We start from the raw sequence: 17515 nt of genomic DNA, 5'->3' as shown, positions 1-17515 counted from the left end.
TTTTTATACCAAGGCCTATATATTTACAAAAAAAGCAAATGGGGCACTGTTGAGAGTTACTTACAAGTCAAAAAATTTTACCCACAGTGCCAAAAAAGCATTAATTTGTCACTCTCTTCCTGCTTCTATTGCTTCACCATTAGTAGAGGTTGTCAAAACTATCACAAAAATTGACTCCTAGACGCCAACGTTATCACCTGTAGCATGTCTGAAATCAGTTCTTCTTACCTTCAAGATAATCATTACGCCATCGCCTTTTCAGTTTAGGAGCCACATTGCTATCTTGCTTCTCCATTGTGTGTTTAGAAGTTGACTCTACTTTGATACTGCACTTGGATACCTCAGTTAAACTTGAGCTTATGAATGACTTTATGTCTGTCTTTCGCTTAACTTCAATCCATTTGTTATCTATCCAATCTCTTGAAGCCCTCACATTCTTCATTTGAAATTCCAACAATCTGTTCTCACCTATTATTGAAAAAAAAAAATACTTTGGGACGTCAAGTCATGACAAACATTGAACATCCAGAATTCAGACAACAAATTAGCCAGAAGCTAGGCCTACTTTTTGAGCTTTTTCCACTCCTATGTTAGATGACAATGCTGAGCTTAGACCTGTGATTTCAAGTTAGATTTGAAGTAATTGGAAACTCCAATGTTACATCCATAGGCTGTTGAGTTAGTTCCTTATAAGAAGATGTTATGCCGCATCAGCCAATAAGCGAGAATTCTCCTTTTATTCTTGTTCTCTATTTCTATTTTGACTTTTTAGTTTTTTTGGTGCTCTTTGGGACTGTTATATCTTCATCAGTAAGGGGGTTTTGGGGGGGGGGGGGATCCATCTTTTGACAGCATGAACCTTACCAGGGAAGTAAACCTGAAGATGACCACTTCCACAAACATCAAATCCAGCAACAACACCTTCCCACCACCCATCACACCACCAAGCATCAACTGCAGCTCCTACTTCAAAAGAAAGATCAGAAGAATCCTCCGGAGGCTGGGGCCGGACCGTGAAGCGTCCTGTGCATCTCATGCCCAACTTATCAGAGTCTGCAACTCTGGAGGAGGGAACCCATTCCTATAAATCAAGCAAAGGTGTCAGAAAACAGGGTAAAGAAAGGACAGGTCAATATATATTTTTGACATAAATGCAAGTAGATCGTAGAACAGATTCAAATTTTCTCCCTTTTGTATTTACGAATATTACTGCATATAAACTGAAGTTATAGTCGCAGTGATTATGGTACCTCTAGCTTCCCTGGACCGTCACAGTCCTGAATGTCATCATACTGAACTTTCAGACGTTTATGTAAGACCTGTAAGACCTTACACCTGAACCAGCAGCCTCTCATGCCACTGTCCTGACAAAGAAACTCTATGTTGTCACCAACTTCAAAAGACAGCTTACATTGGACCTTGGGCCGAACAAGCTGAATTCCAACTAGTCCTCTGCTTGACAATTTTATTTTCAACTTTTGGCAAGTTGGTTCGGCTTTTGCTATCTGGTTCCCAGGAATTGACTTTCTGATACCAGAATGGCTGCTCTCCAGTTTCGGACACTCCTTGACACTTGTACTCCTCCTTGGCCCTCGCTCTAAAGGATCTTCATGGGTTATATGTTTTACTTCATGCAACTTATGACCCTTTGACTTATGCTGGGAAACATGTTGACTGCGTAACACAGTAAATATCGTTTGATTATAGTAGCCATCCAATTTACTCAGAGAGACTGGCATGACCTTGTTGTGTCTGAATTCCCTAAAGCACATGTAGACACCAGAAGACGAGCTTTTTGGGACGAGAGAGATATATTTCTCATAATCTCTAGGAGTCAAAACTGCAGCAGGGCCATCAATACACTCCGCATTGATCACCTGAACATGAGATGTGATAAATACTTCTCTAGGGTGTCCCTCAAGCTGAGGAATTACACATCGAACTTTCTGAATATGGTGAAACCACTGCACCTTAACTTTTTTCTGCCCCTTGTTCTCGTATAAATCTTCCAAGTAACCAAGGTAGTGATTTTCTTCTTCGGCCATGACTTTCGCAAAGGAATTAATCTGCAGAAAACTAAGAAATTAAAGAAGGGAAAGAAATATGAGGTCAAGGAACTGATTTAATGCTACAAAGTGCTTACAGCTATTTTAGTCCCGTTCCTGCAAAAAGAAGGATAATGCTTAAGTTGCTGGGAGCAGGTCCAAGCAGTACCTGACCACAAAATATTTGAGTTTCTGGCCTTCAATTTTCTAGGAAGCAAGCCCTGCAATAGATATTTTTCCCTTCATTAAATGTAGTTTAACAAAGTCGAAACTAATCTCAAAGAATAGATCAACATATTTGAGACCTCATCAGCTATGTGGATCCCCCTATTAGGTAAACCAGCCATTAAAGAATTTCTCGTTTCACTTGTCAGGGTATCTGCAAGAGAAGGGAAGTCAAATTTACTAAAAGCAAAGCGGATTAAATTAAGAAAAAAATAATTTATAACTATTAGGCAAACATTCTTTAAGCAGTGATTTAACTGTACCCAGCATCACACAACTCAGAAAGCAAATAGCAACTTTGCAGCTGAAACAGCAATTTACCGGGAATTCAGCTAAAAACAAGAGCGTTCAAGGCCTATGATTCCACAGGCGGCTATGGAATAGATCATGTATCAGGTGTAATATAATCTTTCCCTATCTTTGTATTAGCTGAAACAAGGAATATAATTGGAAAACTCTCCTGCCTTCGACCACATTCAAGCAAGACAAGTAGCTATAATTAAAGGACATTAATTTAACAAAGTTCAGCCGCCTAGCCTACATTTCCTTAAAGAAAATCTATTCTAAAGTCGAGTATTATTGAATTAGGGTCATACTTGGAAGTACAAGAATATCAAGCACAACACAGAACATATATATCAATTGAAAAGCAAAGCAACATAGCAAGATTATGCAATCCGATTCTTCAATATTAATAAGATTACCAAACATGCATGATATTAAGGATCACACATAGATGCATAAGGAGAAATGGAAGAGGGAAGCAAAAGACAAAAATGAGAAAAAGTTTGCCGTTCAAGTCAAATACCAAAATAGTGTAAAAGGCACAGGGCAGACTCGTATTGACTAGGAGTCTAGGTCTACTAAAGATTCTACCCTATTTGGAAATGCAAAAGATCACAACCAGACAGCACCAAGATCACAATCAGACAAATTGTGACCTCATCATTTGCTTATATAAAACATCCCAATTGCATATCCTTAAAAAAATTAATTCTTCCTTGCCGCCACAACCCTACGTAGGGGCCAATCGACCTTCTCCCTCTTCCCTGAGGGAAGCGCGCCGCCTCCAGGAACCAAGGATTATTTCCTTGCATTTAGCCCCTTTCTCCTTCAGGGTGGAAGTTGAAAAGAGGTCAAACTGGGCCCTTGCACATTAGAGCAGGGATGATATCTATTTTTTGTTGGCCAAAACCACGCAAAAAGATGTACTAGTGCTATCCATCGAGAAAGAAAAAGATGTATTAGTTCCAATTAGCCCCTAGAAAGAACAGGACGACCTAGGAAAGTTCAAAGTAGTTACTTAAAGTAATAGAAACAAAGCTTAGAAACTCTTAAGATCAACAAGCATCAAAAACTACATTCTTCTTTGATTATCACCAATCAATCAAAACAGATACTGACAAAACAAAGGGTCTGAGAACTGTAACCTCCCCGTCTGTGAAAGAGTTAAAATTGACTTTATCAGGGAAAAAAGATATACAATTTTTAATGTTATATAGACATAGAAGGATAACAAAACTCTAAGATCGGATATCTCCAGGTATCAACACTTTTACCTCGATCTAGTTTTTTCTTTTTTTGATCGTCATATGCAAACATTTTTACCGTGATCTCTTCTCTGCGCAACACAAATACTATAAAAAGAGAAAAGATGGACTCAGAAGGTCAGATACACCTGCTGAGACTCCTCAGATACTAGTGATGATTGTATTTATATTATCTCCACCACAAGTGCAGTCAAACACATGGAAGTAAGCATTTTGGTATTACACAATTGCACCCTTTCCAAACTCAATTCTTTTTCCTTGGTAAAGATTCAGGTAATCTAATACTTTAAATCTCTCCATTTGGCGAATGAATATTATATATCAACTCCACTCTATACAGACCATCATATTTGATTGTTTTAAAGTGGTCCTCAACCTACTACAGCCCTCTTCGACTCCTTTTTTATCCAGATTTGGGACCGGCAATGTATTACATTAACACACATAGGCGGAGTTTCTACACAACTTTTCAACAATTTAAATTATTACATCACAATTCGAATTAAATACTATATTTTTCCTATAGGATTCTCCTCAACTTTTCTACTATAACGTCCCATTTTTACCAGCTCGATACCTAGAGATAGTTACCTTCTTAATCGCCATAACACATCAATCACGTAGCATGAAGTAAGACTGTGGGGGATCTTCTTAAAACAACTCATTTAAAATTTCTTTAAATAATTTAATGTTGACTCAGTAAAAAGGAATTTTTCTTTCATGATGTTAATAACATCATAAAAAAAAAAATAGTTTCGTAGTGAGGTGTCAATTTAACCATGATTAAGTATGATTCCAATCTTAAGATGTTAGGAAGCGCAAAATCAAGGTGTGAATATGTATTACTGAATTTGGTCTATTGAATAACAACAGAACCAATAGCATAATAGGAGTTGCGCCTCCACCCTGGATTTGACTCCTTTTCTTTTTAATGTTTTTTAACATCACATGTAAAAAATAAATTCGTGAGAATCACTCGACGGGGGACCTCCCTTATGAGTCAAATCGACTAATGCCATGAAGGTCAACAACTCAAGCCAGAACTGTAGAAAAGTGAATAATGATGCACCTTCTCTTCTGCCATTGTACACTTCAGAATATGATTATTACCGGATTCTTGGTCCCTATGTTGTGTAAGGGTTCCAAACGTTTCAAAAGTGATAGGTAGTAATGTTTCTCGGTACTCTATGTTCAGGAGTTTGGGTATTGGATGCATGAGCAATTGCTTCTTGGCCAACTGATTATTACATGATCCAATTTCGAACTGTATATTTTCACTTTTAGAAGTCTTCCTCTCTATACACATGTTGAAAATCACCGGATCATGATAACATAAATATGGCATCTAAACTTCTCACAGTAGAAGCCGACATCCTTAGCAACCTAGTGTAGGGCTTTTTCCACTTATACAATCATAGTCCTAAACAACTCCAAGGTCATTTATTATAAATACTTCACAACTAATGTAACCACTAAATACTTGATGCTTTTTGGTAACTAACACAAAACACAAAAAACTTGTGAGATAATATAAAGTATCTTAATTACAAATATTTCAGGAGGACATGGCTTTGCAGTAAAATTAGACCACTTACTTTAAATAAAGGCAACATAGTGTTAACAATAAGTTAGTACTTTACATGGGCAAGTAGTAAGGAAACCATGATCTGTATGACTATTTGTCTATTGCCTGGTGAAGAGAGTATAGAAGAGCCTCCCAAAAGGGAAGCACAAAATACCATGTCAAGTCCAAACTCCAAATCTCCAGATCAAAGAGTAACATAAAAAGAGGAGGTTTCCTTTCGTGCTCGCTAACACAACTGGTAGCTAGTGTTAAGACGTCACATGAGTGGTCATAACTATTGTTCTATATTAACTTATGTGCTTCAACAATTAAACGGGAGAGTTGAAGTTTAAATCACGTTGTACTTTAGGCTTTGGGATCGAATGACCCATCATGTTGCTGGACGGGTGTAACCTTATTTATCAAATTATTTCTCCTATTATCACCACAACTTGTAAAGTTCAAATCAGCCGAAGAAAAGCCTCATTCTCAAAGTATCATACTAAACCACAAACTTGTGTGCTGCACATTTGAAAGTACAACAACACACAGGCGATTGTGGTCAGAACAAGGAGCACAAAGTATACTTTCCTTGCAAAACAAAGCATAGTGAGGTAGTTACTTAGGAAGATACGTTCCTATTTATTCTTCAAACAAGGATCATCCGTCCCTGGGATACAAATAACTACCATCGCTCCACCACTCTAGGTTAAATCGAGATACAAAAGTAAATTGAAAATTCAGTTTGTGCCTGGAAAACTCAAGTCCAGAACCAAAATCCCAAAATAAAAAAAGGAACCGGAAATATTGTTCAACCATCTCTCTCCGCTCCCTCCCCAAAATCCCTCGGGAGGGAGGCTTCTTCATGGAAACAATAATTGAGACATAATTCAGTTTCTTTCCTGTCAAAGCATAAGATATTTCATCTACACTTCTACAGTTCATCAAAAAAGGATTTTTCATCTACGAATTAATTTGCAAAGCATTGTAGCAAACCAAAAGTTCATAAGATGTGAGACTGGGATTAACCCATCAAGGAGATAGTTTGGACATTCGCAGAACTTTTTGCTTTTAAACATGATCATAAAACATCTGCCTTCTCTGCATTGATCGGGTGTAACCAGCAGCCAATAATCTATTGTCAACTTCTTCCGAAAATGCCAAATACCAGAAACTAGAGCAATTCAATGTACATTTATGCCAATAAATACTGTAAATCTCATGTAACTGAAATCTTAGACAGCAACATGATTATACGTACTTGAAATAGGTGATGATTGGCGACGCTTTGAAACCAAAAACGTCAGCCATTCCACTACCTCTCGTCTTGTACGCCACTTTGTTCCAGAGTTTATAGTTCTTGTATGCCCAAAAGCATCCAAATAATCCTCTGAGACAACATATGTTATGTGCCTTATACTTCTTTCAGTACCCACCACAGCAAGGATTGACTCCCCCGAGAAACCCTTCAAGTAGTAGTGCACAACACGATGGCCCTTCTCTTGAGAAATAACCCGCTCTTCCCACGCAACAAATACATGATTATCTGCAGCCATCCTGATTTACACAGAGGACAAACAGTTTGGATTAATCGAAAACAACCACAGTTCCTAAACACCCTCATCCAGAAACATAAACAATGTTTTTCTAAAGAAACATAAACAATCATTTTGGGCTAAAGAGTCACGAGCAAGCATAATCCCACTAAGCTCTTTCACAATTTAGGACCCGATCAAAACGTGGCAAAACATTACACCTATTAAAACAAACAGAAATGTATGTAAGTAAAAACACCAGATACAAAGAACAGGTTTTTCCTTCCATCCCCCAGGACTTTTGGGGTAAGAGTTCAACTTGTGATGTTTAGGTTAGGCGCATATCACACGCCGTTATTTAAAGTGGAGAAGGGTAAAGGGGCGGACCCCCATTATCTACCGGAGTTTCAAACCTTGCGCCACTAGCCCTCGGGATTTCTCGGTTATGAAAAAAAACATCAGATACAAATAACAGGTTTTTCCAACGATTAGCTCCTGACAACCAACTAAACAAATGGAAAAGCAGCATCAAAGCACAAAACCCAAGTAAGCACAAAGAGGGTTTTGCTTAGTTTCAAAGATTAACTAACCTTAATTCCAGAAAGCTGTCAACAGAATATCAGACACAAAGAAGTGAAGAACAGGTTTTTTTCCATTGAAAAACAACAATGAAGCTAAAACCCACGTGAGAAACAAAAATGGGTAATGCTGATTTTAAAAGATTAAGCATGTACAAGAACATAAACATACAACATTGAAGCAGCATTGACCAGACATTAAGTGATCACATACACAAATAAGCTTAGGGTTGGAAATGGAAACAAGCAACAAAAAAGAACCCAAAAAAGAAGGCAGAATTCAGGGAGGGGAAAAAAGTAAGTACGTAACTCAGTAACTGACCTGAAAATAGCAAAAAGATTGTATCTTTTTTGGGGAAACAGAGGAGAACAGCTTCAGAGAAAAACCAGAGAAAGGTGATAAGTTGGGCTTTTTTCCACTACAAGCGGTGACGGTTAAGGAAAGATAATAGTACTAATAAAGAGTAAAAGAAGAAGAAAAAGAAGAAGAAGAGAGGTGGAAAAGGCAAGTGCCATGGCCAAGTGGTTGCAGGGGTTTGAAATTCCTTAGTGCCGCAGTGACATGTGGGAGCTGCAAACCGGAGGGAGAAACAAAATGTACTATGGACTACTACTAAACTGAAGCTTTTGAGTTTTGGCCTTTCACCTTTCTGGGGTTTCTTCTATTTGTTTTTTTAAATAAAACAAATTATCTTCTGTAAATCATGTAAAATAAAATTTTAGAGTTAAGTTATTTTTAAATAAAAATATGATATTATTTTCGGAACAGATTAAAAAAAAAAATAATTTTACATAAATTAAGGAGATGGATTAATTTTAACACTAAACTTTTAAATCCTTTTTAAATATAGTTTTACATATTTACTATTAATCTCAATTATAGTAAATTTTGTTTAAGAAAATCGTGATCAAATAAAAATTGATTGGCTTGTCATTTTTCAAGTAAGCAGTGCAATTTTATTGTTTTGGGTGTTTTTTTTTTTTGGGTATCTGTTTTAATGCCTTTCTAGATAAAAGGAGTATATTATTTAAATCTAATTGCTCCATTTGCCACCTTTTTAAGTCCAATTGTACTTAAATTCTTGTACGCAGTTTTACAAATTTCCATGTACTTATTAATTGGGTCGGGTCAGCTCAATCACAGCCCAATTCAACCCGATTCAGCCCGGTACGGTAGGGGGTGGGACGGGTTGGGAAGGGTTGGAGGGAGACGGGCGGGAACAAACATATTTTGATAACCGGTGCCCCGGAATCCGGCTAGCCCACTAACCCTTCCGGCCGGGTTTTTGTGTGTGTTTTTTTTTAAATTATGACTGTTGCCAATGGTCAAATCAAAAATGATCGTTGGGCAACGACCATTTTTTGCACTTCTAGCCATTTCGACATATCCCCTTATTAAAATATCCCCTCCACCTCCTAATAATTGATAAATTACATTCTTAGTCTTTTAATAACTATAAATAGCCTTCCCCCCCCCCCCTCTTTATTTTTTTCACAACTTGCTCTCTTTTTCTACTTTAATTCTCTCTCAATTCCCTTTTGATTATTGAATTGCCTATTGCTCTCAAGTTATCAATTAATTAATATTTCAAGTTTTATCAATTATTTACGGTAGCCACTATAAAATTATAATTATCAAATGAAGTGTGGTTACAATTTTTGTTAGGTTCAAATTAAATCATGCCTTCTAGAGTGCGTTCACACATTTGGGAACACTTTGAGGTGATAGAAGAAAATGAAGAAGTTCGCAAAGTAGAGTACAAGAACTGTGATCGAGTCTTTAATGTTCATCGAAAGTGGGAGGGCACAAATGGTTTAAGGAGGCATATGAAGGGTTGTCTTGTGCGTCCTCCAGGAATTCGTATTTAAGTTGATTTGAGACAATTTGGGTTATTTTGAATTTGTTAGACTTATTTAAGTTTAATGTGTTAGTTTATAAGACAAGTTAATTTGAAGTATTATTATGCAATGAAAATATGAAATGAAAACCTTTGAAATTTGATCCTTACATATTGATCTTATTAAATAATTTTATGTAGCCATTTAATTTTAATTTTTAAATTTTAAAATTCAAATTTTAAATTTAAAAGTTTAAAGTTTAAAAGTTTAATTTTATCCCTTAAAATACTTATTTTATTATTTAAAAGTTTGCAAACACTTAAGCAATAATTACATTGAACAAGGAAACATAATACACAAAAAAAAATTAACCTGGCCCGATCCGGAGCCGATAAATCCGAACCCGAACGGACCCACTAAAACCCGAAATATTCCAGCCCACTATCAGCCCGGAATCCCAGCCCATTAACCGGACGACCTGTTTTTTCCTATGTCCAGCACGTCCGATTAACACCTATAACTTATAGCACGTGCTTTTTAATTTCCATTCGCAGCTTCATGTCACAAATGTTAACTAATTTGGATTGGAATTTATAAAGGAACTTTTCTTTCCTCCTTTGCTTGATTTGACAAATAGAAAGAGGGAAATGGTCAAAAAGGGAAATAGGTTTCTTCCTAAAATGTTTCTTTCCCTTTTCATCTCCTATTTTCTCTTTGTACTTCTTATTTCTATCTCATTCTCTTTTTTCTTTTCCTCTTTTTTCCCCTTTCGTAATTGCTAGCGTCGTATAAGAATTCAACAAGAATGGATGAAGTTCTTATACTTTTAATTAGAGATTTCAAATTCGAACCTCAGAATGACTTCCTCTTTAATGAGCTTATCGTAGCACAATCGCAAATTAATTAGACTAGTTGATACCCAATAGCGTAGGGTGATTTGCACAAATAAGACACTTCGATGTCATTATTAATTCTTTGACCCCACTTGACCCGTGGACACAACTTTAAGTTTAACAAGTGTCGTTCCTCGCTTGTCCCATGGGGCATGGGCAACACTTTTGACTTTTGACATTTGCCCATGAGGCAACAACAACAACAGTAACAACCCAATAAAATTTCACAAGTGGGATCTGGGTGAGACAAACGGAGGTTAAAAATCAAGATCACCCATTTTCAAGGTGATTGAGTGTAATTTCTTGAATACATTATTAAACAAAAGAACTCAACAATACAACTAGATTTTGGTAAACTGCATGTCCCTTTTGACCATATGGGCTTAGATTGATAGAGAATGATATAGAGTTGGGCCTAGAATTAAATGGGCCCGAACTCAATCTGTTTAATCTAAAGGCCCATTTTCAAGATAAGAGAAAGAAGATAAGGCATAAATACATTTAAAACAATCTACCACAACCTTTCATTGCTCTATCTCGCAAAAAGAAAAAATGAGACTTCAACTCCATTTCCAACGCTCTAATCTTCCATTGCTCGTCCAACTCAAGCACAATTCACCCCTTAATAAACCTCAAAATTTGCCATATGGGAAGAGAGAAATTCACCAGCTAGCTGCAGAAAAAAGAAGCTTAGTTAAACCAATAGCTCGACAAATCTCGCACAAATCCAAGATATTTTCAAGAACTGAAATTTCTGAGTCTGAAGCTGGTTTAAATGAGAAAAGTTCAAAGCTTTTAGTATTGGGAGCTGTATCTGTTGGGGTAATGCTGTTTTTACTGGGATTTGATGATCAAAACAAGGCATTAGCATTGGGTCCTGAAGGTCCATTAATGGAGGAATTTTGGGATAATATGAGGAGATATGCAATTTATGCATTGACAGTTAGTACTGGAGTTCTTTGGGCTGTTTTTGAACCCATTTATGAGCTGTTGAAGAATCCCATTTCTGCAATTTTAATATTGGTTATTATGGGAGGCAGTTTTTATATTGTTTCTCAAGTGGTATCAGCTATGGTCGGTATTACTGACTTTGCTTATGATTATAACTATTAGATTTCAGTTTACTTCTGTATAAAGAGGGACTTTCCTTGTTAATCCAATGCAAATTCTATACGTTTGTGCTTAAATTCAGTAAGCAATATATATTGCCTTCAAACTCATAGTGTTGCATACTATTTTAGTATAGTTTTTTGACAGGTCACTATTGATATGGTCATATCTGTAAATGTAAATTTGCTTTTCCGAACACCATTGTGATTTTGGTATGTAATGCGTCCTTATTTGGGAGTCTTGGAGTAACCAATAAGGTTGTTGGGCCAGGAGGTCACCGGTGCAAGCCATGAAAATCACCTCTTGCATAAATACGGAATAAGGCAACATACAATATACTTTTGTGGTCCGGCTCTTCCCCGGACTCCGCGCATAGGGGAAACTTAGTGCGCCGGGCTTCCCTTTGATGCTTCCCTATTTGCTAAAATCACCTTTTCTTGTCAAGCTTTAGAGGGATCAAATTTGATTTTATTTTGCAATTGGTCTTCATTTTCTCAGTATCAAACAGACATGTCCACTGATGCCATTGAATTAAATCCACAACTAGAGTGTAAAACTCAACAGCTAAAACAAACCACAACAAGTGCAATCAATCAGTCAACTACACTTCAATTGAAGACCAATTGAAATCAACTACTATATAAAACTTCAAAATCCATTACACCCTATTTAACCGTTACCAGCCCAAATAGGAATCACACTTTGTTATCCATTTAGAATAGGCGTTCAAATCTAAACTCAAATATTGTTGAAGCACACTTCACTGAGAATTAAGAATTCACATTTATTCACATTGATGCCATTAACTAAATTACAAGAACTAAGATAAATACTAACACCATACACAAAGACTACTACTAAGTTATTCTCGGGCATAACATACCCACAGTCTAATCTTAGCCCAAGAAAAGATCCCAAAAGAAGCCATCTACATACGATTAATAAGTAAATTTTACAAAGCAACACATCTAACAGGCAATGGAAGAAACAGAAAGAGGATATTTAAAAGTATTAGCATATTGAAAAGTGAGGGATTGTCCAGGACTGAGAGGCTCTCCATCATTAACAAGGCAATCATTATAACTAAGTCTTCTGAAAATTCTAGGATTTATGAGCCTTGCTGAACTAAACCAGCCACAACTCAAGTGAATGTTGGACACAGTGCAACTTCCTCCTGAGTAACATGCATTTTCGATTATGACTGTGTATGTTGGAATGCCATTTGGAAGTGGCGCTGTGTCACCTTGGTTTACTTGGATGCTGTCTTTTGAACATGATGATGGCCCTATTCTATTCTCCGAGCCATCGCCTTGATCATCGCCATCATCCCCACTGTCACCATTATCATTATCATCACCGTCATCACCAGTACCATCACCATCACCATCACCAATATCTATTCAATGCTCGAAAAGAACAAGATTAAGTCAAGCAATGTAGCTACTAGTTCAAGTGCTCAACAATATGGTACTAAGTTTTACACCTTTAAAAATTTTATGCAACAGGCAAATGCCAATGTGTGAATTGTTCGCCTAGGTAACAGGGGTTGACAAAGGGCATATTCGTTTCTTTTACTTTGCTTTTGCTATATAAAAATCATAAGTTGAGAAATAACAAGATTGGCGAAGGATAGTAAACTTGACTGACTAAACAAGTTTAAAAGGTTTATTTTGATTGTGATACATAATGACTAAGGCACTTTATAACAATATAAAGGGAAAAGCATGTGGAACATTATATTAGGAGCCAAATATATGTAGCTTTTTGAGCTTATTTATAACCAAGTTGCGTGCAAGCTAGGCACAATTAATGTTGATCGGGGATATATGTCTTACCAGGAAGGCGTAGTAATTTCCGAGCAGAAGTGACAGTGTATTTTTGCCTGGGAATTAGGGCTCTTTCTTGAATAGCACCACCTTTCTCAGCTTGTTCCAATGCATGATTAATGTGCATTACTGCATCATTAAAAGATAACAACACTTGCTTCAAGATTTCAGGCCTTGAACATTCAAGATAGAGTTGGAATCATCAAACCCCAAGAGGGAAAAAAACCCAAAACATTAACCGAAAAAATCCTATAGGGGTACATGCATAACAGTAGAATAAATATGTTTTGTTCAGAAAAGAAAACAATGCACTGTCACTCATGTTCGGAAGTTACTGCGCCTTCCTGGTAAAACATATATCCCAGATTAACATTGCGCCTTGTTTGTGGCTTGGTAATTATAAATAGAAAAGCTGCATATTTGATTATCCTAATAAAGTTCAGAAGCTTTTGCCTCTATGTTGTTCCAAAGTGCCTTAATTATCTTTCAAAAGTTGCACCACCTTACTCAGCAAGTTCCAATGCATGAGAATAATGAGCATTACTGCATCTTCAAAAAGATAACAACACTTGCTTCGAGATTTTCAGGCCTAGAACATTCAATATAGAGTTGGAAATCAAACCCCAAGAAGGGGAAATTAAAATATCGCGGATGTTTAACCGAAAAAATCCTATAGAAGCTAGGGATACATGCATGGCAGTAGAATAAATATATCAAAGCAGTAACCATAGTTTAGATTTCCCAACTTCACTTTTCTTTTCTGAATAAAAAAGAATTTCTTAAAAAGATAGGGAGCTGCAGAAGTGACATGGAGTTGAGCAAAGAATTACTCTTTCCGGCAAAGGTGAAAAGCAAGAAAAAGGCCAGTTAGTTATAAATATCAAACTCAACATAAAAGGAAGATAAATGAAGGGAGAAGGAAAGAAGAGAGAAAATATATACCAGAGAATGAAACAAGCAACAAAACCATATAGACCAGGAAAAGACTCTTCATTGTCGTTCAATTTCAGCCCTTGTTTTAGTACGTTGAACTGCAAATGAGGAAAAAAATGAACCATCACATACAAGATTGAATGAAAATTTTTGTAGTAGGAAAAAGGAAGGAAAGCTGCAGAGTAAAGTGCGTGAGAATAAATATGAAGCAAACTTACAGAGTTTGTACTTTTTAGTAGTAGTAGTAGTAGTGGTGGCAGCTAGCGCAGAAGCAAAACTTTAGGTTGCGGGGTACGTAAATCTAACAAGAATAGGAGAAATTTATAGTGTCCAATATGGACAGAAGGAGAAGTTCGTATATAGTATTAAAATATAGGTAGCTAGTGGATTTATGGGCTTGTTCTAACACGTACTTGTCATTCAAAGGGTTATATATGTTCTCTCCTTTTTTAGGCAGTAATGAGGAGGAAGAAGATATGGAGATCAAATACTAGTAATTATAGCTGCTGCCTCCATTTTCCAGTAACTAGCTGTGACTATAGTGACCACCTTTCATTTCACTGCATAGCATCCTACATATATATATATATATATATATATATATATATATATATATATATATATATATATATATATATATATATATATATAATGTCGGGTTGATAATAAATTGCTTTTAATTAATAGTAGTAGTAGAAGTTATTGTAATACTAGGCTTGGCCTGAACCTCCTCTCTTGAAATGTAGTCCCCCTTGAAATGTAGTCCCCCTCCGTTCGCTTTTACTTCTCCATTATATTAAAGATATATTTTCATTTTTACTTGTCCACTTTACTAAATCATGAGAAAATATTTTTTTTTTGTTTTACCCTTATCATTAATTACTTATTTCCCAAAATTTTTAAAAAATATTATCATTATTATGAGTAAAATTATAAAATAAATATATTTCATTTATTGTTTCTTAAAGGACGCGAAAAAATTAAAGTTGCACAAAAAAAAGTGAACAGAGAAAGTATATAATTATTCATATCGGTGACGTGTATTAAATAGGAAAAATGACATTGTATAGCCGCTTTCAAAATAATAGCCAAAAAATATATATATTTTTTGTGTGTATATATATATATATATATATATATATATATATATATATATATATATATATGTTATATACAAAAATTATATATTTTTTCGGCTAACAAATACAAATAATTTATGGCGGGGCTAAAAGTGAAGAAAGTCCTATTAAATACTAGTAGTAGTTCATGCGCGAGTCAAATTCCTTTTTAATGTCATAACCATGATTAGCGAAAGAAGCACAATTCAAGAATCGTCCAATATATACATATTCAACTACCGTAAATGCATTGAATTAATTCTTTCACCTTTGCTCATCTAAAAATTTAATATATTTTAGTTATTTACAGCTTCAAGTGTCACTATCTTTTCCATTTCATCCATGATGCTAAAATATGGAGTAGTTATATATAGGGTGCGAAGAAAATGACTGGAGTTTTCTTTGAAATGAATGCCAATTTGCACTTTGATAAGATTAGAAATCAATCAACCTTAGGAATTGGCAGACTTATCGTATTTAATTTCATTCATTGCTGATGGGAAAGCCAACTAGTGAAGGATGGTACGCATCACCCCAATCTAATTGCTCTTTACCACTACTCCCTACTCGAGTTCATTGCCCAAATGATCATGAACTATGCAAAATGATGGAACAAAGTCATTTTACTTTTAGTTTATAATAGGAAAATCACTCTAACTTTTTCTAGTGCACACAAATAATCTTTAGAGTTTATTTTATTAAGTGGGTGAGTTTTTATTTAGCGAGTTGGGTCGGGTCGGATATATGGGTATATTTTTTATGTTTTGTTTGGATGTTATTTGGTCAAATAATAAAAAAATTTCATGTGGACTGCCATGTCATTTTATTCCACCAGAAATATTGATACTTCTGGTTGAGTGACTATTTGTGTGCACTAGGAAAAGTTGAGTGCTTTTCCTGTTACACACTAAAATAAAATGACTTTGTTCCATCATTTTGCATAGTTCAGTGATCATCTGCGTAATAGACTCCTCCCTCACGGACCGATCATAGAACCATGTTCAATAAGTGAAACGCATTAGCTGTCGTCCGCTCTCAGGTTGAGCAGGCCCGGAGAAGGGCAATGACTCATTCTTAGTTATAATGGAATTCCAACTAACACCTTAGTAAGATTTTGAAAAGAGTTGCTATTTTGAGTGCGCCATTAATATCTTATTTACTTTGATTCCGATAAACTAACTACTTTTTTGCTACAAACACAAATAAAATAATTGAACTTAGTGCTCTACTTGATTTTGCTTGACTTTTGATTCAAAGGAAAAAAGGTACGGAGCTTAAATAACTCACTCAGAACGATTTTTAAAAAATTACGTGGTACAACTGGAATAAATATTCAGTTGATTGTGAACCTTCGGGTATTGTTTTATTCAATGTTCAATTACTCTTTTTCGCAAATGCAATGCAGGCGGCAATAATGATATCCCTTCTCTCTCGTTTTTCTCGGAATAAAACATTTCTTTTTTTGTTTAATCATTGGGTATCAAAAATCTATTAATCTGATTTCGTGCAGAAATATAAGAATGAAAACAAGAAAAAAATGAAAATTTAGGAAGCACTACGTATCAAAAATTTTCCGTCCCACGTTTTGTAGAAACAGGAGAAAGAAAACAAAACAAAAGAAAACCAAATTTATGAGCTGAGATTAAGATAATGCTTAATTTATATAACACAGTGGCACTGTAATAGACAATCCCTATAGTGCATTTCACTGGCTTCCTAAAATCCATGAGAAATATACAAATACTTTACAACAACAACAATAAAAAAAATCTAGTTGTTTACCCTAAAATTCGAATAACAATTAAACTCACTTTGTGGTTTTAAGGATATGTGATTTAATTCAATACCAATTGATAAACAAGGAATTGAATAGATAATCTGAATAGTAAAATAAATCAAACCAGTATTCTGGCAGTGCTTCCGACCTCGATTCGGGATGGTCTCGAGGTTGGGTAGGAAGAACAGTAAAGAACAGAAAATAAATAATGATGAACAATAATAGATAGTAAGTGAAATAGAGAGCAACGTTTTTGTATATGTTTTTCAGTGAATCCATCCCCCTACAAATGAATGGGGCCCCTCTTTATATAGTAGAGGAATCCTAAATAAGGTACAATTCTAATAACATAAACAAATCCCATGATTGGCGTCAATAACCGCTTGATTCGATCTGTTCCGGGTTTTTCGCTGAGATCTTCGGTCGGTTGCTAATATTTCGCTATTCCGTTATTATGCCTTACTCGAAGTCGGTCATGCTCGGTCTCGATCTTCAGCGAGTAATTCGATCTTCATGCTCCAT

At 35.7% G+C, this 17515-nt stretch overlaps 2 protein-coding genes across 2 annotated transcripts; both read right to left on the bottom strand.

Annotated features, from left to right (window-relative positions):
• LOC107766548 (uncharacterized) lies at positions 1-8149 on the bottom strand. The gene is made up of 7 exons (XM_075224605.1): positions 7820-8149; positions 6646-6941; positions 2351-2424; positions 2144-2266; positions 1251-2066; positions 865-1081; positions 1-468 (listed from the first exon to the last, which is right to left on the bottom strand). Exons 2-7 carry the CDS (start codon positions 6938-6940, stop codon positions 215-217), a joined length of 1779 nt encoding a protein of 592 aa, XP_075080706.1. The 5' UTR covers position 6941; positions 7820-8149; the 3' UTR covers positions 1-214.
• A 4044-nt stretch (positions 8150-12193) lies between these two features.
• On the bottom strand, positions 12194-14456 carry LOC142166477 (TPD1 protein homolog 1-like). The gene is made up of 4 exons (XM_075225873.1): positions 14317-14456; positions 14108-14196; positions 13175-13294; positions 12194-12735 (listed from the first exon to the last, which is right to left on the bottom strand). The coding sequence occupies exons 2-4, from the start codon at positions 14157-14159 to the stop codon at positions 12308-12310; spliced, it is 600 nt and encodes a 199-aa protein (XP_075081974.1). The 5' UTR covers positions 14160-14196; positions 14317-14456; the 3' UTR covers positions 12194-12307.
• Positions 14457-17515: the final 3059 nt, after the last annotated feature.

This window comes from Nicotiana tabacum, chromosome 11 (genome assembly GCF_000715075.1).
Source record: "Nicotiana tabacum cultivar K326 chromosome 11, ASM71507v2, whole genome shotgun sequence".
NCBI lineage: Eukaryota > Viridiplantae > Streptophyta > Magnoliopsida > Solanales > Solanaceae > Nicotiana > Nicotiana tabacum.
This window is presented reverse-complemented; position numbering and strand designations above follow the sequence as displayed.